Consider the following 22,093-nt stretch of genomic DNA (forward strand, 5'->3'; position numbering starts at 1 on the left):
GGTACAGGTCGGCAGACAGGACAGGCAAGGGTCAAAACCAGGAGGGTGAGAAAACAAGAAACTGGGGAAAAGCAGGAGCTGAGACAAAATGCTGGTTGGCTTGAACAAACAAGACCAACTGGCACAGACAGAATACACAGGCATGAATACACAGGGGATAATGGGGAAGATGGGTGACACCTGGAGGGTGATGTAGACAATCACAAAGGCAGGTGAAACAGATCAGGGTGTGACAACTGTCCAATTTACAGTAGCTATTACAGTGAAAGAATTATTGTTTGAGGAGAGTGCCCAGTTTTGAACTTGAAAATGTATTCATAAACCAATTAGGCACATTTGGGCAGTCTTGATACAGAAGTTTGAACAGAAACGCAATGGTTCATTGGATCAGTCTGAAACTTTGCACATACACTGCTGCCATCTAGTTGCCAAAGTCTAAATTGCGCCTGGGCTGGAATAATACATTGCCTTTCTCTTGCATTTCAAAGATGGTACATTAAAAATACAAAAAAACCAGATGGTTATTTCTTTGTATTATCTTTTACCAGATCTGTGTTATATTCTCATACATTCATTTCACATTTCCACAAACTTGAAAGTGTTTCCTTTTAAATAGTATCAAGAATATGCATATCCTTGCTTCAATGCCTGAGCTATAGGCAGTTAGATTTGGGTGTCATTTTAGGCGAAAATTGTAAAAAAGGGTCAGATCCTTGAGGTAAATAATTTTCCACACACTTTGTCTGTGCCTCTATTTAGTTTTCATGCTAGTGAGGGCCGAGAATCCACTCTTACATAGGTACGTAATTGCAAAGGGCATCAGTGTCTTTTAACAGCGCGATTTGCCAAGGCAAGAAACTCTGAGCGCAGCCCAATCCAGAAATCTGGCAGTGGCTTCTGATTAAATTGAATTTTCACAGAACCGCTTCTTGCAATTTCAATGAGGCTCTTGTTCAGATATCGGTAAGTGGACTGGAGGCAGGGCACGAAAGGGATAATGAATCCAGCTGTTTGTGTCATCCGTTTCGGGAAAGTACCTGCATAATTTCCACCCAGCTCACTCAAGTGCTTCGCCATATCACATTTGACATTGTCCGTAAACTTGAGTTAATTTGCACACAAAAAATCATACAATAATGGAAAGACCTGTGTGTTGTCCTTGTTAATGCAGACAGAAAAGAGCTCCAACTTCTTAATCATAGCCTGAATTTTATCCCGCACATTGAATATAGTTGCGAAGAGTCCCTGTAATCCTAGATTCAGATCATTCAGGCGAGAAAAAACATCACCCAGATAGGCCAGTCGTGTGAGAAACTCGTCATCATGCAAGCAGTCAGACAAGTGAAAATTATAGTCAGTAAAGAAAACTTTAAACTTGTCTCCCAATTCAAAAAAACGTGTCAATACTTTGCCCCTTGATAACCAGCACACTTCTGCATGTTGTAAAAGTGTTACATGGTCGCTGCCGATATATTTACATAATGCAGAATATACACAAGAGTTCAGGGGCCTTCCTTTAACAAAGTTAACCATTTTCACTGCAGTGTCCAAAACGTCTTTCAAGCTGTCAGGCATTCCCTTGGCAGCAAGAGCCTCTCGGTGGATGCTGCAGTGAACCCAAGTGGCGTCGGGAGCAACTGCTTGCACGCACGTTATCACTCCACTATGTCTCCCTGTCATGGCTTTTGCGCCATCAGTACAGATACCCACACATCTTGACCACCAAAGTCCATTTGATGTCACAAAGCTGTCCAGTGCTTTAAAAATATCCTCTCCTGTTGTCCTGGTTTCCAGTGATTTGCAGAATAGGATGTCTTCCGTAACTGACCCCCCATAAACGTTACAGACATATACCAGGAGCTGTGCCAGACCCGCCACGTCTGTTGACCCATCATCCAGCTGTAACGCATATAATTCACTGGCTTGCATGCGAAGTAGCAATTGTTTCAAAACATCTCCTGCCATGTCAGTGATGCGTCGTGAAACAGTGTTGCTCGATGAAGTCATTGTCTGTATAGTTTTTTGGGCCTTATCCTCAGCATTGTCACAGCCATATCCGCGGCAGCAGGAAGAATTAAGTCCTCCACAATAGTATGGGGTTTGTCTGTCCTCGCCACTCGGTAGCTCACCATATAAGACTCTTCTAGCCCCTTCTTATTAATGGTATCTGTTGCTTTTATACGTCTTACTACTCAAAAGTCATCTTTATTCTCGCTCAAAAAACTCCTGTAGCTTATTTTTGGCAGTGAAACAAGGATACTCAGGTGAGAAAAAAACCTCACCTAAATGTATAGCCCCATTGGAAAATATAAATTGTACTGTTTGAAAATGTGAAGGGAAAAAAAGATTAAAAAATTATAATTTGTTTTACACCCAGGGATGCGCGTCAAACCCTTCATCTGTGGACCTGGAGTTCCTCACCGTAATGGGACCTAGTGTACCACGAGACGAAAGAGGTATACTCACCTTGTCATGCCTTAGCCTAACACCCTGAGACATTTTCATACACACCCCAAAGCATGGACCCAACACAGTAACAAAGAGAGGAAACCCTCTGGTCTATTTCGGTCAGTGGCCCCTCCAGAGGAAATGCACAGCCAGTATTTATTCAAGCAAAGCCCTTTATAATCAGTCTACTCATCCTATGGATTCTCTAGCTCTCCACCTCCAGGAAACACAATCCTGTTCCTCCTAAAGAAAAATACTAATTACATGACCCTGCACGTGTGGATAAAAAGCGGAAGCTTACCTCTAACTGATGTCTTAGAATTCAGAAAACGTTAACAACAAAATACAGCAGTAGAATATTTAGCAAAAAGGCCCCAGAGAGAGAGTTTCAAAAAACAGGCCGTCTACAGACAAAGAAAAATAACTTGCCAACAATGACTTATATACAGTCCAGCCTCGCTTGTAAACTCCTCCCTCAACCAGTTAAATCTGATTCACACAATACAGGAATACCCCCTTATCCAATCACTACTCCCCTGGTTACATCCCCTTATCCAATCACTACTCCCCTGGTTACATCCCCTTATCCAATCACTACTCCCCTGGTTACAAAACATCCCATTTATCCAATCACTACTCCCCTGGTTACATCCCCCTTATCCAATCACTACTCCCCTGGTTACAAAACATCCTCCTTATCCAATCACTACTCCCCTGGTTACAAAACATCCTCCTTATCCAATCACTACTCCCCTGGTTACAAAACATCCCCCTTATCCAATCACTACTCCCCTGGTTACAAAACATCTCCCTTATCCAATCACTACTCCCCTGGTTACATCCCCTTATCCAATCACTACTCCCCTGGTTATGTAATGCTCACATTGATTATATAAGGGATGTTTTCTACAATTTCTTCAGATCGGATACATCTGGGTGGCTACTTTGAAGAAAGTAAAATATTACATATTTTTGGATTTGTAAAAATCACTTTTGGTTAATACATGACTCCATATGTGTTATTTCATAGTTTGTTTTCAGTATTATTCTATAATGTAGAAAATAGTCAAAATAAAGAAAAACCCTTGAATGAGTAGCTGTATCCAAACTTTTGACTGATACTGTAAATCTATTTACATGTGCGAATACTTGGGAATATATTCCCTAAATACATTTTCAAAATGTCCAACAATGAAAAAAAACCAAATACAAATATTCTATAGATTATCTTGTTTTAATCAGAAAACTTGGGGCCAAATAAAATCACCTATTGGGAATCCTACATTACATCTGGACATCTTGTATCCATATCTGACTACGACATTGAATGTTCACAACTCTCCAACCCCATCCCTCAGTTGTTCACCTAAAAAGTGGTGGTTGTCTGAACTGCAGTGTCCATTTCATACACAAAGAGTAGCAACATTACCTGTCAGGTTCAGACAACAGCCCCATTATATCATTACTGTGACATTGGACTGAGCAGGATCAGGAGGACCAGTTAGAGTTGGTCCACAGGTGTATCTCAATACTCTCTTAGTCCCCTCTCTGTGTCCTCATTTACTTTCTTTGTGGATGTTTTTCACTTGTCAGTGGATTAGTTGTCTGAATTAATATTTTATCAGACTGAGCAGCCATGTTGGTTCCGATTGAAGCTTTTCTCGCAGTCCACACAGCTAAATGATTTCTCTCCTGTGTGAATCAGCATATGTCTCCTTAGGTTCCCCTTCAGAATAAAGCTCTTCCCGCAGTCACCGCAGCTAAATGGTTTCTCCCCTGTGTGAGTCAGTATATACCTCATTAGGTCACCCTTCTGAATGAAGCTTTTTCCACAATCACCACATCTAAATGGTGTCTCTCTGGTGTGAGTCAGTTTGTGCATAGTTAAGGTCTGCTTGCGATTGAAACTTCTCCCACAGTCACCACAGCTAAATGGTTTCTCTCCTGTGTGAATCAGTATATGTCTATTTAGTGTCCTGTTTTGAATAAAGCTCCTCCCACAGTCACCACAGATAAATGGTCTCTCTCCTTTGTGAATCCTCATGTGCCTGGACAGATCTCTTTTGTGTTTGAAGATCTTTCCACAAACAGGGCAGGTGCAGGGTTTCCCACCGTGACAGAGTCGGACATGGGCCTTCAGTTTACAGGTAGAGTTGTAGCGTTTTTGGCAGGAACTACATTCACTGGGTATCTTACTGAAGAGAGTCACATGTCTCTGCAGGTCAGCTTTCAGAGCAAATGTTTCACCACAGTCACAGCAATAGTGATTTTTTCTAGCTGTGGTGCTGGGTTTGGAACAGTGTTTCTCCAATGTTGGGCTGGGATCCAATAGTGGACTGATATCAAGTCCTACTGTGTCACTCCTTACAGCTGAGCTGTGGCTGGAGGCATTGTTTTGATTATCTGGAGGGTCACAGGGAATGTAGAGACCCTTAATGTGGGTCACAGTGACAAAAGGTTTCAGATCCACTGGTTTAGAGTCACTCTCTCTGTTCTCCACAGTCTGGGTTTGGGGAAGAGTCAAGGACTGAAGTGGGTCCTCCAGATCACATTCACTTTTCACACAGGAAGGAGTGAATATGGAGTCTTTGGTATCAAAGAGCCCTTGAAGCTGCTCTTCCTCCTGACTGGTCCTGACTTCCTCCTGTTCCTCTTTAATCTGTGTGGGCTCTGAGTCCTCCTGCCCCAGACTGGGGCTCCACTCCTGCTCACAGTGCTGCTGCTCAGGGGGAACCTCCTCTTCAGAGACAGAGAACTTCAGGGAGTCTGGAGGGAAGGAACAGATGTTATTTATATATTACAGAATTAAATACAACACTTGAATCACAAATGTGAATTATAGATCAATGATTTTTTAATTGCAAATGTCTTTATTGGCATTGATCCAAAATAATAACAGTAGCTAAAATAATGTGCAATACAGATAAAAATAGTTTCACTGTTCCCAAACTTGATATTTTAATAAAGTTTGTACACGTCCTAATAATTTGAGAGATTTCTCAGAAAACTAGATGTTTTGATCACCGTATGCTTACTTCTATTATGAGCTCACGGCGTTTAAGATGAGCAGAGTCAGGGGTCTACAGGACTGAAGCCGTACTCTGCCTACTGCCATCATCAATATAATATTGAATTACTAGTGTGAACGTAAACGTACTCACATTCTCTAATGAAATGCATTGGAGTCAGAAAGGCTGTGCTATATAAGCTAATTCAATCATCTTTTCCTGACAGATAACTTTTTAATTATGCCCGGTGAATCTTAGCTATATTATAAACTGTTCTTTAAAAATGGATGCAATGGAGATCCCTGTTACCGGAAACAATTTATTAACTAAGTAGAACCGTAGCTAGCTAGGTATTACCGTAAAGTTCGGACTATAAGCCGCAACTTTTTTCCCAGGCTTTGAACCTCGCGGCTTAAACAATGACGCGGCTAATATATGGATTTTTCCCGCTTTCAAATTTTTTTTTCTCTAAAAAAAACCCACATTCTGTGACGTGCTCAGTTTTTTGGCGGCATGAAGCTTTCATTAGACCAATGAAATTGCCGAACGGGTTAAGGTCAAACAACTTTTTTGTTTACTGTTTAGATTAAATTGAGCGCTCTCAAATTTCCCATCATTCTGATTACGGTAGTCATTTTGTCACCATCATCATGGCAAAGACACGGAGAAATATATATGATGCAGCTTTCAAGTTGAAGGCGATTGATCTGGCTGTTGGAAAAGGAAATAGAGCTGCTGCACAGGAGCTTGGTCTTAATGAGTCGATGATAAGATGTTGGAAACAGCAGCGTGAGGAATTGACTCGGTGCAAAAAGACAACTAAAGCTTACTGCTATTTTTATTTTTTTTGTTACAAGCCGTGTTTCGTTAAAGCCTGTGTAAAGTTCATTTGTTTCAATGTACCGGTAGGCACCTGCGGCTTATAGACATGTGCGGCTTATTTATATTCAAAATAATATATATTTTTTAAAGTCAGTGGGTGCGGCTTATATTCGGATGCGCTTAATAGTCCGGAAATTACGGTAGATCTACGTACGAACCTATTCTACATAGTTTTATCTCTGGTGTCCTCCGCAGCATTCTCCGTAGCAGATCACTCTTCCTGGTACTCTGCTACAGTTTCCTCAACCGCACCAAGAATCTCCACAGCAGCAGATGCCGTTAAACATTCATTTAACAACACACGAAACAACTGTAGTTTAGACGTTTTCAGTGGACTGAGAGTTGGGTGTTCAGCTAGTATGGCTTCTTGATGTGGGTCCATCTGATCACATTCACTTTTCACACAGGAAGGAGTGGATATGGAGTCTTTGGTATCAAAGAACCCTTGAAGCTGCTCTTCCTGCTGACTGGTCCTGACTTCCTCTTGTTCCTCTTTCATCTTTCTGGTCTCTGGGTCCTCCTGCCCCAGACTGGGGCTCCACTCCTGCTGCTCAGGGGGAACCTCCTCTTCAGAGACAGAGAGCTGCAGGGAGTCTGGAGGGAAGGAGAGGAATAGCAGAGGTTTACACTCCCCTATGTATTTATTTAGACAGTGAAACTAACATTTACAAATGTGGCTCTGTATTCCAGAATTTGGGATTTGAGATCAAATGTTTATGTGAGGTGACAATACAGAATGTCACCTTTTATTTGAGGGAATTTTCATAAGACCTGTTTTACCATTTAGAAATCAAAGCACTTTATGTATCTAATCCCCCAACGTGAAGAAGTCATAAGTGTTTGGATAAATTAACTTAATGTATTACAGTAGTCAGAAGTGTAGTATTTGATCCCATATTCCTTACACACATTAAGCTTGTGAAACCACAAACTTGTTGAATACATTAGCAAGGGTGGGTATAACGTGGGGAACGTTCCAACAGGAATCTGTTCCCAAAACTACGTAAATAACAAGGATGTCAACAAACAATGCATACAACGTAGCGTGATCAACTCACCACCTAGCTAACTAGCTGCCGAATAGGCATCAACTCACCACCTAGCTAACTAGCTGCCGAATAGGCATCAACTCACCACCTAGCTAACTAGCTGCCGAATAGGCATCAACTCACCACCCAGCTAACTAGCTGCCGAATAAGCATCAACTCACCACCTAGCTAACTAGCTGCCGAATAGGCATCAACTCACCACCTAGCTAACTAGCTGCCGAATAGGCATCAACTCACCACCTAGCTAACTAGCTGCCGAATAGGCATCAACTCACCACCTAGCTAACTAGCTGCCGAATAGGCATCAACTCACCACCCAGCTAACTAGCTGCCGAATAGGCATCAACTCACCACCCAGCTAACTAGCTGCCGAATAGGCATCAACTCACTACCCAGCTAACTAGCTGCCCAATAGGCATCAACTCACCACCTAGCTAACGAGCTGCCGAATAGGCATCAACTCACCACCTCGCTAACTAGCTGCCGAATTGGCATCAACTCACCGCCTAGTTAACTAGCTGCCGAATAGGCATCAACTCACCGCCTAGCTAACTAGCTGCCGAATAGGCATCAACTCACCACCCAGCTAACTAGCTGCCGAATAGGCATCAACTCACCACCCAGCTAACTAGCTGCCGAATAGGCATCAACTCACCACCCAGCTAACTAGCTGCCGAATAGGCATCAACTCACCACCTAGCTAACTAGCTGCCGAATAGGCATCAACTCACCACCTAGCTAACTAGCTGCCGAATAGGCATCAACTCACCACCCAGCTAACTAGCTGCCGAATAGGCATCAACTCACCACCCAGCTAACTAGCTGCCGAATAGGCATCAACTCACCACCCAGCTAACTAGCTGCCGAATAGGCATCAACTCACCACCTAGCTAACTAGCTGCCGAATAGGCATCAACTCACCACCTCGCTAACTAGCTGCCGAATTGGCATCAACTCACCGCCTAGTTAACTAGCTGCCGAATAGGCATCAACTCACCACGTTGCTTAATTCTTTTTATTCTTTTTTCCTCTTAGAGTTTAACCATTTATGTTCTTTAATACAGGGCCGACATACAAGTTCCTTACTTTTTTCCCCCTTCTACTTGCCTCTTCCCTTTTTGTGGTAATGCTGCAATTAATTGGTTGTAAATTTGGGTAGAGCAGACATTTCTATATGTCTGTGTTAGCTGCATGTGTGACATAACTCCACCAGTCCTATTTATAATATCATTCACTAAAATTATACCTTTTCTAAACATTTCTTTGAAAAACACAGTTTTTTTATCAGTTAGTATATTTGAATTTAACCACAATATTTGTTGTATTATTTGTTCTGTCTTTTCAGGTGGATTAAACTGAAATTGCAACCAACTTTCTAAGGCTTGTTTAAAAAATAAAGATATTTTGGAGATTCTTTTCTTTTCAAACAACCGAAAGTGGGCAGGTGTAATCTGAATAAAGGGGAAAAAGACCATTCTTGAACATAGGATGAGACATTCCTACCAATTTACTAGAGAACCAGTTTGGATTTAAGTATAACTTTTGTATGACTGATGCCTTTAGTGAGAGGTCTAATGCTTTAATATTTAATAATTTCTGCCCTCAGAATTCATATATTCGTTATATAAATAGGCCCTTTTAATTTTGTCTGGCTTGCCGTTCCAAATGAAAATGAATATTTTTTGTTCATATAATTTTAAAACATGTCACTAGGTGTAGGCAAAACCATAAGCAAATAGGTCAACTGTGATATGACTAAAGAGTTAATCAGGGGGATTTTTCCACATATAGACAGGTATTTTCCTTTCCATCGTAGCAAGATCTTATCTATTTTTGCTAACTTTCTATAAAAATGTATTGGAGTGAGATCATTTCTTTCTTTTGGGATTTGTATACCGAGTATGTCCACATCTCCGTCAGACCATTTAATTGGTAAACTACATGGTAATGTATAAATAGCATTTTTTTAGTGATCCAATATAATATAGTACACTTATCATAATTTGGTTTTAATCCAGAGAGGATAGTAAAAGTATCTAGATCCGTTATGAGGCTGTGGATGGATTCTAATTGTGGTTTCAAAAGAAAACACAAATCATCAGTGTACAATGACAGCTTCGTTTTTAAGCCACGGATTTCTAATCCCTTAATATTATTGTTTGATCTAATCTTAACAGCTAACATTTCGATGGCAATAATAAATAAATATGCTGACAGTGGACAACCTTGTTTTACTCCTCTAGATAGTTTAAAACTTTCTGAGATGTAGCCATTATTTACTATTTTACACCTAGGGTTACTATACATAACTTTAACCCATTTTATAAGATTCCCCAAAATTGAAATATTCTAGGCATTTATATATTAACTCCAGTCGTACTTTATCAAAAGCCTTTTCAAAATCAGCTATGAAAACCAGGCCTGGTGTCCCCGATATTTCATAGTGTTCTATTGCTTCCATTACTTGTTGTATATTATCTCCAATGTATCGCCCATGTAAAAAACCTGTCTGATTAGGATGAATAATATCTGACAATACTTTTTTAATTCCATGCGCCAAGCATTTAGCTAGGAGTTTTGCATCACAACACTGAAGTGTAAGAGGTCTCCAATTTTTTTAAATGGACTGGATCTTTATATATAGCATTTGGGTCCTGTTTCAGTAATAATGATATCAGACCTTGTTGCGTGTCTGATAATCTACCATTTATATAGGAGTGGTTAAAACATGCTAATAATGGTCCTTTGAGTATATCAAAAAAAGTTTTGTATACTTCCACTGGTATGCCATCCAGCCCTGGAGTTTTCCCAGCCATAAAGGCCCCAATTGCGTCAAGAAGTTCCTCCTCTGTAATTTGGCCTTCACATGAGTCTTTCTATACAGATGTTAATTTTACATTATTATTAGGGAAAAAATCCATACAATTAGCTTCGGTTAGTGGAGATGGAGGAGACTGAAACATATTCTTAAAGTACTTTACTTCCTCTTTAAAAATATAGTTTGGTGAATCATGCGTGAAAAAAAGTTTCAATACAGTTTCAATACATTTTTTTTGGTAGCATTTCTATGTTGAAGATTGAAAAAGAATTTGGTGCATTTTCCCCCCCATTTTCCATCCAGTTCGCTTTATTTTTATAATATATAACACTGGATCTTTCTTGAATAGGTTCCTCCATTTCTTTTTGTTTTTCCTCTAACTTATTCTGTGCCTCTATGGAACCGTTTTTATTGCTATCACAACATGTGTGTTCTCTTGTTTTGTACTGTTCTGTAGTTTCGACCCAACGATTCGTCTGACAAACAAAGGACTTTGCGTCCTGCAGGCCTAAGCATGGATCAAAGCTGACGAGACATTCAATGACGTCATCTTCTCAACCGTATCCCTCGAACAACTTGCTCAAATATGCTACAGAAAATAGGAAGAAGATCAAGCAAGCCGAGTCCCAAGCATCCCCACAAACTCCATGTGTGGGGGGCAATTTCTCGCCAGGGACCAGGCCTATATTTGATTTTTGATGGTAAGTTTAGCTATTTACAAAGCAAAAGGTACATAAAATATTGTAGCCTACACCTCACGGACTGCTATGTGTTCCACAATTCACTGTTGCCTCCTTTTTCAGGTATCATGGCTCGAGATTTCTTTGAGGAATGAAATCATCAATGAGATATGCTGGACCCTTCGTCAGAGAGGTGTTTCTGGGACCACATCGTTTCTTTCAAGGTAGGATTATAGCAATATTTTGTTATGTTTAGGCCTATTTACATGTATATTTCTAGTATTGTACTTAATGTTGGCTGTGAGGCTAAATGTATTTTTTCCTTCTCCAAATGCAGACAATGATCCAAAACACACTGCCGCCCGGGTTTGCAAATGCGGGAATAAACTGCGTCAAGACGCCAGCAGATTAAGTGGACGTTGATCTAGTTAAATAAAAATAAATAAATAAAAGACCTACAACACTTTTAACAGCACATTACACAACACTAGTGAGACTCATGTAGCCTACAGTATATCTAAACATATTTTTCTCATGTCTACATGTAGGTCTCCTGATTTATACCCAATCCAACTTGTTTGACATCAACTGAAAACATTCATCCGTAACTCTGCCAAACCTACAAGCAAAGATGAACTGGTCAAGGCGATCAAGACGTTTTGGATTAAGAAACTGACGATACAACAATGCAACAAATACATTGATCATCTCAGAAAAGTTTTACATGTGGTTGTGGAGCTGCGGGGAAGTGAAGTTAGAAATAACGAGCTGAGATTAGGAGCACACTCTTAAAGGGAGTGCTCCTAATCTCAGCTTGCTACCTGTATAAAAGACACCTGTCCACAGAAGCAATCAATCAGATTCCAAACTCTCCACCATGGCCAAGACCAAAGAGCTCTCCAAGGATGTCAGGGACAAGATTGTAGACCTACACAAGGCTGGAATGGGCTACAAGACCATCGCCAAGCAGCTTGGCGAGAAGGTGACAACAGTTGGTGCGATTATTCACAAATGGAAGAAACACAAAAGAACTGTCAATCTCCCTCGGCCTGGGGCTCCATGCAAGATCTCACCTCGTGGAGTTGCAATGATCATGAGAACGGTGAGGAATCAGCCCAGAACTACACGGGAGGATCTTGTCAATGATCTCAAGGAAGCTGGGACCATAGTCACCAAGAAAACAATTGGTAACACACTACGCCGTAAAGGACTGAAATCCTGCAGCGCCCGCAAGGTCCCCCTGCTCAAGGAAGCACATATGCATGCCCGTCTGAAGTTTGCCAATGAACATCTGAATGATTCAGAGGACAACTGGGTGAAAGTGTTGTGGTCAGATGAGACCAAAATGGAGCTCTTTGGCATCAACTCAACTTGCCGTGTTTGGAGGAGGAGGAATGCTGCCTATGACCCCAACAACACCATCCCCACAGTCAAACATGGAGGTGGAAACATTATGCTTTGGGGGTGTTTTTCTGCTAAGGGGACAGGACAACTTCACCGCATCAAAGGGACGATGGACGGGGCCATGTACCGTCAAATCTTGGGTGAGAACCTCCTTACCTCAGCCAGGGCATTGAAAATGGGTCGTGGATGGGTATTCCAGCATGACAATGACCCAAAACACACGGCCAAGGCAACAAAGGAGTGGCTCAAGAAGAAGAACATTAAGGTCCTGGAGTGGCCTAGCCAGTCTCCAGACATTCATCCCATAGAAAATCTGTGGAGGGAGCTGAAGGTTCGAGTTGCCAAACATCAGCCTTGAAACCTTAATGACTTGGAGAAGATCTGCAAAGAGGAGTGGGACAAAATCCCTCCTGAGATGTGTGCAAACCTGGTGGCCAACTACAAGAAAGTCTGACCTCTGTGATTGCCAACAAGGGTTTTGCCACCAAGCACGAAGTCATGCTTTGCAGAGGGGTCAAATACTTATTTCCCTCATTAAAATGCAAATCAATTTATAACATTTTTGACATGCGTTTTTCTGGATTTTTTGTTTTTATTCTGTCTCTCACTGTTCAAATAAACCTACCATTAAAATTATAGACTGATCATTTCTTTGCCACATGGCCTCAATATCCAAATATTGAAAGTGTGTATGGGCGACGGAGAGAAACAAAATGGTGCAGTTTGAGGCCATGTGGCGGAGAGATCTGGAGATGGAGGTGTGATCAGGTGGGTCTGGAGACGGAAGTGTGAGCAGGTGGGTCTGGAGACGGAGGTGTGAGCAGGTGGGTCTGGAGACGGTGTGATGTAGTTGATCTGGAGATGAGGGTGTGAGCAGGTGGGTCTGGGCAGGTGTGATGTAGTTGATGTTTGTATGTGTATGTTTTGAATTGTCTAAACATTTTAAAATAGAGAAACCAAAAGCCCACCTTGCCTATTTTTAGAAAATCGTCAGTCCACATGTCAAGTGTGTTTGCACCATTATATTTACCCAAGTTCTCTCTCAACTCCAGGACCACCGCCAGCAATTTTGTTGTTGTTGTTGTTGCCTGATGCAGGACTCTAGTGCCAGAGAAGAGAGACTCTCAGACTGAAAACACATCCATTAATTCAGGAAAATATAGTCAATTCCTGTCACAGTTTAGACTACGGATAAATCAGCGTTCTAACTCCCCCTTGTGACAGTGTGGTGCAATGACAGAATGCCACCATCTACTACAAATGGTCACAGCATAAACTCAAAACTTTTAATTGAGGAACCACTGCATGTGTGAGTGGGACCAGTGGACTCAATAGGCTGAGTGTATGATGAGAGGATGTCATCAACTTTCTTGATAAAATAGTCCACAGGAGGGAAAATAGTTTCTAGGGTTAGAGGCAGAAGCTTGACATTTAGAGTGATAGAAAGTGGCTTTAGCAGTGGATACAAAGGAAGAGGAGGTAGAGAAGAGGGAGTGAAGGGATGATAGGTCCTCCGAAAGTATTCCAAATTTTCGCTCAGCTGCCCGTCGCTCTGTTCTGTAAGCTCGCAATGAGTCACTCAGCCACGGAGCAGGAGGGGAGGACCGAGCCAGGCGGGAGGTAATATGGGACAGAATGAGGAGATGGACAGGTGAGTGAGGGATAAAATAGAAAATCTCCATTTAGGAGAAATGAGTAACCCTGTGCCACCACCGCAACGACCAGACGCTCTCAGACTATAAGAGAACACACAGTAAGATGCAGAGAGCAGCTGGAGTAGTATCTGGGATAATCTATGTTTCCGTCAACGCAAAAAGTTTAGGGACTGAAGGGCAGTATAGGCTTAGAAGGGTTGCAGCCAAGCTTCAGGGATTCATCTGATACCACATCAGTCACCGGCTTCATTAATACGTGCATCGACAACGTCGTCCACACAAACCGTAGGTACATACCCCAACCAGAAGTCAAGACAACATCCGCACTGAACTAAAGACTAGAGCTGACGCATTCAAGGAGCGGGACGCTTATAAGGAATCCTACACTTTCTGACGAACCATAAAAAAGGCAAAGCGTCAATACAGGAATAATACACCGGCTCTGACGCTCGTCTGCACTGATACGATAAATTATGCAATATTTAATGTAATAAATAAGATTAACTATCATAAATCTGTCTGAATTTGAGTGTTTACATTTCTCCAACCCTATCCCTCAGCTGTTTAGCAAAACAGTGGCGGGTGCCCACTTTGTTGTTGTTTTAACTGCAAAGCAGGATCAATGAGTTAGCCAGCTAACTTTGATAAGCAACCAGAGGGGTATACTACGTAGCTGGTTTGAGGAGTTAGCCAGCTAACTTTGATAAGCAACCAGAGGGGTATACTATGTAGCTGGTTTGAGGAGTTAGCCAGCTAACTTTGATAAGCAACAAGAAATAACTATTGATTTTCTAATTCACTTAGTACCCTACACTTAGATATACGGTTTTGTGGTTGTTGAGTCAATTAGACCATAACCCTTTCATGCTTATCTTTCTAACACGTTATTTCTGAATATTTTGGCAAGTTAAATGACTAACTGCCAAGTTAAATGACTAACTTGCCAAATCATACAATCATTCGTACTTCTGTTTACAAAATGAACAAGTAGCTTCAGGCAAATTATATACCTTAGCTCAATAGTTTGACATCTTGCATCCATTTATCAATCTATGCCTTTTAGTGTTTTCCAATTCTCCAACCCCATCCATTAGTTGTTTACCTGTTGTTGTCTGAACTGCAGATTGCCCCTTTCATGAACAAAGCAGCAACAGCCAACATAAATACATTATATCATTACTGTGACATTGGACTGAGCAGGACCAGGAGGACCAGCTAGAGTTGGTCCACAGGGGATCTTGAGTGTATCTGAATACTCTCTTAGTCCCCTCTCTGTGTCTGTGTCTTCATTTACTTTCTTTGTGGTTGTTTTTAACATGCCTCAACAGATTAGTCTTCTGAGTGAATATTTTATCACAGACTGAGCAGCCATGTTGTTTCTCTCCTGTGTGAATCCGTTTGTGTTTGATTAGGTTCCTCTTGACACTAAATATTTTCCCACAGTCGCCACAGCTAAATTGTTTCTCTCCTGTGTGAGTCTGTATGTGTCTCCCTAGGACCACCTTCTGACTGAAGCTTCTCCCACAGTCTCCACAGCTAAATGGTTTCTCTCCTGTGTGAGTCCGTATGTGTCTCCCTAGGACCCCCTTCTGACTGAAGCTTTTCCCACAGTAACAACAGCTAAATGGTTTCTCTCCTGTGTGAGTCAGTATATGCTTATTTAGGTGGTCCTTCAGACTGAAGCTTTTCCCACAGTCACAACAGCTAAATAATTTCTCTCCTGTGTGAGTCAGTATGTGCCTCCCTAGGACACCCTTCTGACTAAAGCTTTTCCCACAGTAACAACAGCTAAATGGTTTCTCTCCTGTGTGAGTACGTATATGATTATTTAGGTGGGCCTTCTGACTGAAGCTTTTCCCACAGTCACCACAGCTAAATGGTTTCTCTCCTGTGTGAGTCAGTATATGCACAGTTAAGTGCTTCTTCAGACTGAAGCTCTTCCCACAGTCACCACAAATACATGGTTTCTCTCCTGTGTGAGTCAGTAGATGCACGGTTAAGTGTTCCTTATGATAAAAGTTTTTCCCACAGTCACCACAGCTAAATGATTTCTCTCCTGTGTGAGTCCATATATGTTTGGTCAGGGACCCCTTGTGTATGAAGCTTTTATCACAGTCTTCACAGCTAAATGGTTTCTCTCCTGTGTGAATGAATATATGCCTCCCTAGGTCCCCCTTCTGACTGAAGCTTTTCCCACAGTAACCACAACTAAATGGTTTCTCTCCTGTGTGAATCAGTTTATGCATGGTTAGGTTATTCTTGATACTGAAGCTTTTCCCGCAGTCACCACAGCTGAATAATTTCTCCCCTGTGTGAGTCCGTATATGCTTGGTTAGGTTCTCCTTGCGATAGAAGCTCTTCCCACAGTCACCACAGATAAATGATTTCTCTCCTGTGTGCATCCTGATGTGTCTGGACAGATATTTTTTTAGTTTGAAGGTCTTGCCACAAACAGGGCAGGTGAAGGGTTTTACACCGTGACAGAGTCGGACGTGGGCCTTCAGTTTACAGGTGGATTTGTAGTGTTTTTTGCAGAAGACACATTCACTGGGTCTCTTCTTGGTGAGAGTCACATGCTTCTCCAGATCAGCTTTCAGAGCAAAAGTTTCACCACAGTCACGACAGCTGTGAGTTTTTATCGATGTGAGGCTGAGTTTGGAACAGTGTTTCTCCATTGACGTGTTCGGATCCAATGGTGGGCTGCTGTCAAGTCCTACTGTGTCACTGCTTACAGCTGAGCTGTGGCTGGAGGCATTGTTTTGATTATCTGGAGGGTCACAGGGAATGTAAAGACCATTAATATGGGTCACAGTGACAAAAGGTTTGCGATCAACTGGTTTAGAGTCACTCTCTCTGTTCTCCACAGTCTGGGTTTGGGTAAGAATCAAAGACTGAAGTGGGTCCTCCAGATCACATTCACTTTTCACACAGGAAGGAGTGAATATGGAGTCTTTGGTAACAAAGAGCCCTTGAAGCTGCTCTTCCTCCTGACTGGTCCTGACTTCCTCCTGTTCCTCTTTAATCTGTGTGGGCTCTGGGTCCTCCTGCCCCAGACTGGGGCTCCACTCCTGCTCACAGTGCTGCTGCTCAGGGGGAACTTCCTCTTCAGAGACAGAGAGCTGCAGGGAGTCTGGAGAGAAGGAGAGGAGGGTAGAGGTTATCTATATACCACATAATTAAATAGAACATTTGAATCATACACATGAATTATAGATCTCTATGATTTAAAAATTAAAATGTAAACATGCTTTTTTTGGCATGGATGTCTGTGAGCGACGCAGCCTTAAAACACAGCCTTTAAACATGTCTGAGTGCAGTTATCTAGGTACTTGCTCTCATTCACTTGGGTTCTCATTCCTATTATGGAACACACCGTGGCCAACATATACAAAAGTCACGCTGACTTTTTGTATAACCGCTAAACAAAATATTGGTTTGTATTAAAAAAAAAATACAAAAATTGAAAGTGTATGTTTTGTATTTGTAAAGTTATTTTGGAAAATTATTACGTTTTGTTTTCGAGGTTTCCAAAACCTTATTGCAATCAAGGATCAATTGTTTCTAGATAAAATGTTTCACACTTGACCAAATCATCGTCCTCAGCTAAATCAAAATGGACGTTGAATTACTTCAATGTAGCACTGGAGTCAGAAGGGCAACGTAAGGATGAACTTTCTGGAGTAAATTCAAATAGAATTTTATTCAACATTCGTCAATGGAAAAAATGTGTGACGATGATACTTTTATCCAATCACAGTAAAAGTATTTCTAAAAAGCTACTACTTAAAATTGTCTGAAAGCCTGAACAGTTTATTAATTTACTAGAACTATAGCTAACTATCAGTAGATATACATACGAACCTATTCTACATAGTTTTATCTCTGGTGTCCTCCCCAGCAGTCTCCGTAGCAGATCATTCTCTTCCTGGTATTCTACTACCGTTTTCTCAACTTTCCCGAAAATCTCCATAGCAGCAGACGCCGTTAAACGATCATTTAACAACACACGAAACGACTGTAGTTTAGACGTTTTCAGTGGACTGAGAGTTGGGTGTTCAGCTAGTATGGCTTCTTGATGTGGGTCCATCTGATCACATTCACTTTTCATACAGGAAGTAGTGAATATGGAGTCTCTGGTATCAACGAGCCCTTGAAGCTGCTCTTCCTCCTGACTGGTCCTGACTTCCTCTTGTTCCTCTTTCATCTTTCTGGTCTCTGGGTCCTTCTGCCCCAGACTGGGACTCCACTCCTGCTGCTCAGGGGGAACCTCCTCTTCAGAGACAGAGAGCTGCAGGGAGTCTGGAGGGAAGGAGAGGAATAGCAGAGGTCATTTATATGCTACAGAATTAAATAGAACACTTAAATTATAGATCTCTGATCTACAGTGCTTTCGGGAAGTATTATTCTACAAGCCTTATTCTACAATATATATTTTTTAAAAATAAGTAAATCCTCAGCAATCTACACACAATAACCCATAATGACAAAGTGAAAACAGGTTTTTAGAAATTTGTGCAAATGTATTAAACCAAAAAAAACGGAAATACCTTATTTACATACAGTACCAGTCAAAAGTAAATTTGGACACACCTACTCATTCAATGGTTTTTCTTCATTTCTTACTATTTTCTACATTGTAGAATAATCGTGAAGACGTCAAAACTATGAAATAACACATGGAATCATGTAGTAACCAAAAACAAGTGTTAAAATAAATCAAAATATATTTGAGATTCTTCAAAGTTGCCACCCTTTGCCTTGATGACAGCTTTGCACATTCTTGGCAATTCTCTCCCCAGTCTGAGGTCCTGTTTTTGCTTTGTCATTATGGGGTATTGTGATGTTATTATGGGGTATTGTGATGTTATTATGGGGTATTGTGATGTTATTATGGGGTATTGTGATGTCATTATGGGGTATTGTGATGTCATTATGGGGTATTGTGATGTCATTATGGGGTATTGTGTGTAGATTGATGACGGGAAAAAAACTATTTAAACAGTTTTAGAATAACTCTATAACGTAACAAAATTAGGGGGGAAAAAAATCAAGGGGTCTGAATACCTTCTGAATGCACTGTAGATGCCTTTCTAATTATTTTAGAATGCAAAGATAAATCAATCGCTTTTAGCTGTTCTCACAAACAGCAAATTATTCCATCTTGTTATTATATTTAGCTAACCATTTTATTTTTTTAATGAATAAGAGTCTCAAGGCTTTTGCTTTCTTGTAATCCAAATACATACACCACTAGAAAACAGTATCTATTCATGGTCGAAAGTCTGTGAGGATAAGCACATTCTCAAGTCAAGTTAATGTTTTTATAAATGTTGAGTTTTGTGTGAAAAATTGGCATAAGCATGTTTTGGGGTTCATAAATGAGGCACCTAATGCTCTGTGGCTACATCAGGAATGAAGTTACAATTCAAAGTAACAATATTACAGTGATTTATTTCAGCAGTATGCATGTAAAAAACATCCCTGCTACCGCTATCAACTATCAAACTTAGTTTGAAGTGTTTTTGAGGAACTTTCGACTTGCAATGCAGCATTTCCTATAGCGGTCCAACCGTTTCCATTCATGGATTTCGACACTGCTAGCTAATTATGCTAACTCTAGGCTGAAGAAAACAATGGTTTATTGTAGATTCTGACACCATGGGCCTTCAGACACAAATCCATTGTAAGGGGCATTTCACCCCAAATATGATTTTATCCCTTTGATAAACTATCCCTGAAGAGTTCTACTTTGTCCTCTCTGCCACAACATATGAATTCAGACACTGGTCTCATCACAGAAAAAATAAAGTTATCGTTGATGTATTGAATCACCATTTTATTTCAGCGGGCTCTCTCTTTTTGAAAGAACTTCTAAACCTATTCACAATGATACTGGGCTGGATGCTGACAGGAGAAACCTGCTGAATGATCAGAGAAATGATAGTCAAAGCAATTATTTTTGGGCTATTTACAGAAAAACAAGTCCTGGATGCTTTGCTAGCAATAGACAACAAGAAATCCACAGCAGCCGACCAATTTGGATCCCGGTTTGTTTAAGTGCGCAGTGCCCATCATTGTTGGCTCAATAACCCACTTTTTATTTTGTATTTAACGTTATCAGGAGATATTCCATAAGTATGGAAATCAGCTTTTGTTCTGCCTCTCCATAAGAACGGGATAGTACAGATCTTCATTATCATCGCCCCATTTCAAGGCTTCCTGTCTAGATAAGATTCTAGAATCCCTGGTCAAATGTACAACTTTGCTCTTTTTTTTTATTTGAGAAATGTATTTTGAGTGTAAACCAATCAGGGTTTAGGGCTGGGGCATCCAATCAGGGTTTAGTCTTGGGGCATCCAATCAGGGTTTAGGGCTGGGCATCCAATCAGGGTTTAGTCTTGGGGCATCCAATCAGGGTTTAGGGCTGGGCATACAATCAGGGTTGAGTCCTGGGGCATCCAATCAGGGTTTAGTCATCGGATGGGGCCACAGTGTCTTCTGATCCCTCCTGTCTCAGCCTCCAGTATTTATGCTGCAGTAGTTTATGTGTCGGGGGGCTAGGGTCAGTCTGTTACATCTGGAGTATTCTCTTGTCTTATCCGGTGTCCTGTGTGAATGTAAATATGCTCTCTCTAATTCTCTCTTTCTCTCTTTCTTTCTTTCTCTCGGAGGACCTGAGCCCTAGGACCATGCCTCAGGACTACCTGGCATGATGACTCCTTGCTGTCCCCAGTCCACCTGGCCATGCTGCTGCTCCAGTTTCAACTGTTCTGCCTGCGGCTACGGAACCCTGACCTGTTCACCGGACGTGCTTGTTGCACCCTCGACAATTACTATGATTATTATTATTTGACCATGCTGGTCATTTACGAACATTTTAACATCTTGACCATGTTCTGTTATAATATCCACCCGGCACAGCCAGAAGAGGACTGGCCACCCCTCATAGCCTGGTTCCTCTCTAGGTTTCTTCCTAGGTTTTTGGCCTTTCTCAGGAGTTTTTCCTAGGGAGTTTTTCCCAGCCACCGTGCTTCTTTCACATGCATTGCTTGCTGTTTGGGGTTTTAGGCTGGGTTTCTGTACAGCACTTTGAGATTTCAGCTGATGTACGAAGGGCTATATAAATAAATATGATTTGATTTGATTTAGTCCTGGGGCATCCAATCAGGGTTTAGTCCTGGGGCATCCAATCAAGGTTTAGTCCTGGGGCATCCAATCAGGGTTTAGTCCTGGGGCATCCAATCAGGGTTTAGTCCTGGGGCATCCAATCAGGGTTTAGTCCTGGGGCATCCAATCAGGGTTTAGTCCTGGGGCATCCAATCAGGGTTTAGTCCTGGGCATCCAATCAGGGTTTAGTCCTGGGGCATCCAATCAGGGTTTAGTCCTGGGCATCCAATAAGGGTTTAGTCCTGGGGCATCCAATCAGTGTTTAGTCCTGGGGCATCCAATCAGGGTTTAGTCCTGGGGCATCCAATCAGGGTTTAGTCCTGGGGCATCCAATCAGGGTTTAGTCCTGGGCATCCAATCAGGATTTAGTCCTGGGGCATCCAATCAGGGTTTAGTCCTGGGGCATCCAATCAGGGTTTAGCACTATTACAGCATCCACGTTAGTCATTAATGAGATTCTCAATACTTTAGACACTAAAATGACATGTGCTGCTTTGTTTGTGGACCTGTCTAAAGCTTTTGATACTGTCGATCATGCTATTTAATTGAATAAAGTTGTCCTCGATAAGCCTGAGGTCTGACGCCTGTTCATGGTTTCATGATTATATCAGTGGCAGAACTCAGGCCATCGTGATTGATGGGGTTAAGTCAGAATTTCCTGAAGTACATCAAGGTGTTCTGAAGGACCTGTTCTTTTCACTATTTATATAAATGCTATTAATCAATCTGTTAAAAGTGGTACATTTAATCTCTATGCGGATGATACTATTATATTACCCCCCTGCTGACCTGGCTGAGACAAGGCTGCAGTCTGATTACCCCCCCCCCCCTGCTGACCTGGCTGAGACAAGGCTACAGTCTGATTACCCCCCCCCCCCCCCTGCTGACCTGGCTGAGACAAGGCTACAGTCTGATTACCCCCCCCCCTGCTGACCTGGCTGAGACAAGGCTACAGTCTGATTACCTCCCTGCTGACCTGGCT

At 41.6% G+C, this 22,093-nt stretch overlaps 2 protein-coding genes across 2 annotated transcripts; both read right to left on the bottom strand.

The window, feature by feature from the left end:
• Nucleotides 1-3,663: 3,663 nt before the first annotated feature.
• On the bottom strand, nt 3,664-14,612 carry LOC115194684 (oocyte zinc finger protein XlCOF6.1). The gene is made up of 3 exons (XM_029754590.1): nt 13,320-14,612; nt 6,497-6,932; nt 3,664-5,214 (listed from the first exon to the last, which is right to left on the bottom strand). The coding sequence occupies exons 2-3, from the start codon at nt 6,534-6,536 to the stop codon at nt 4,070-4,072; spliced, it is 1,185 nt and encodes a 394-aa protein (XP_029610450.1). The 5' UTR covers nt 6,537-6,932; nt 13,320-14,612; the 3' UTR covers nt 3,664-4,069.
• A 203-nt stretch (nt 14,613-14,815) lies between these two features.
• LOC115194680 (gastrula zinc finger protein XlCGF57.1) lies at nt 14,816-16,987 on the bottom strand. The gene has a single exon (XM_029754582.1). It carries the CDS (start codon nt 16,617-16,619, stop codon nt 15,231-15,233), a length of 1,389 nt encoding a protein of 462 aa, XP_029610442.1. The 5' UTR covers nt 16,620-16,987; the 3' UTR covers nt 14,816-15,230.
• Between the last annotated feature and the right edge of the window lie 5,106 nt (nt 16,988-22,093).

This window comes from Salmo trutta, chromosome 5, assembly GCF_901001165.1.
Source record: "Salmo trutta chromosome 5, fSalTru1.1, whole genome shotgun sequence".
NCBI classification, from domain to species: Eukaryota; Metazoa; Chordata; class Actinopteri; order Salmoniformes; family Salmonidae; genus Salmo; species Salmo trutta.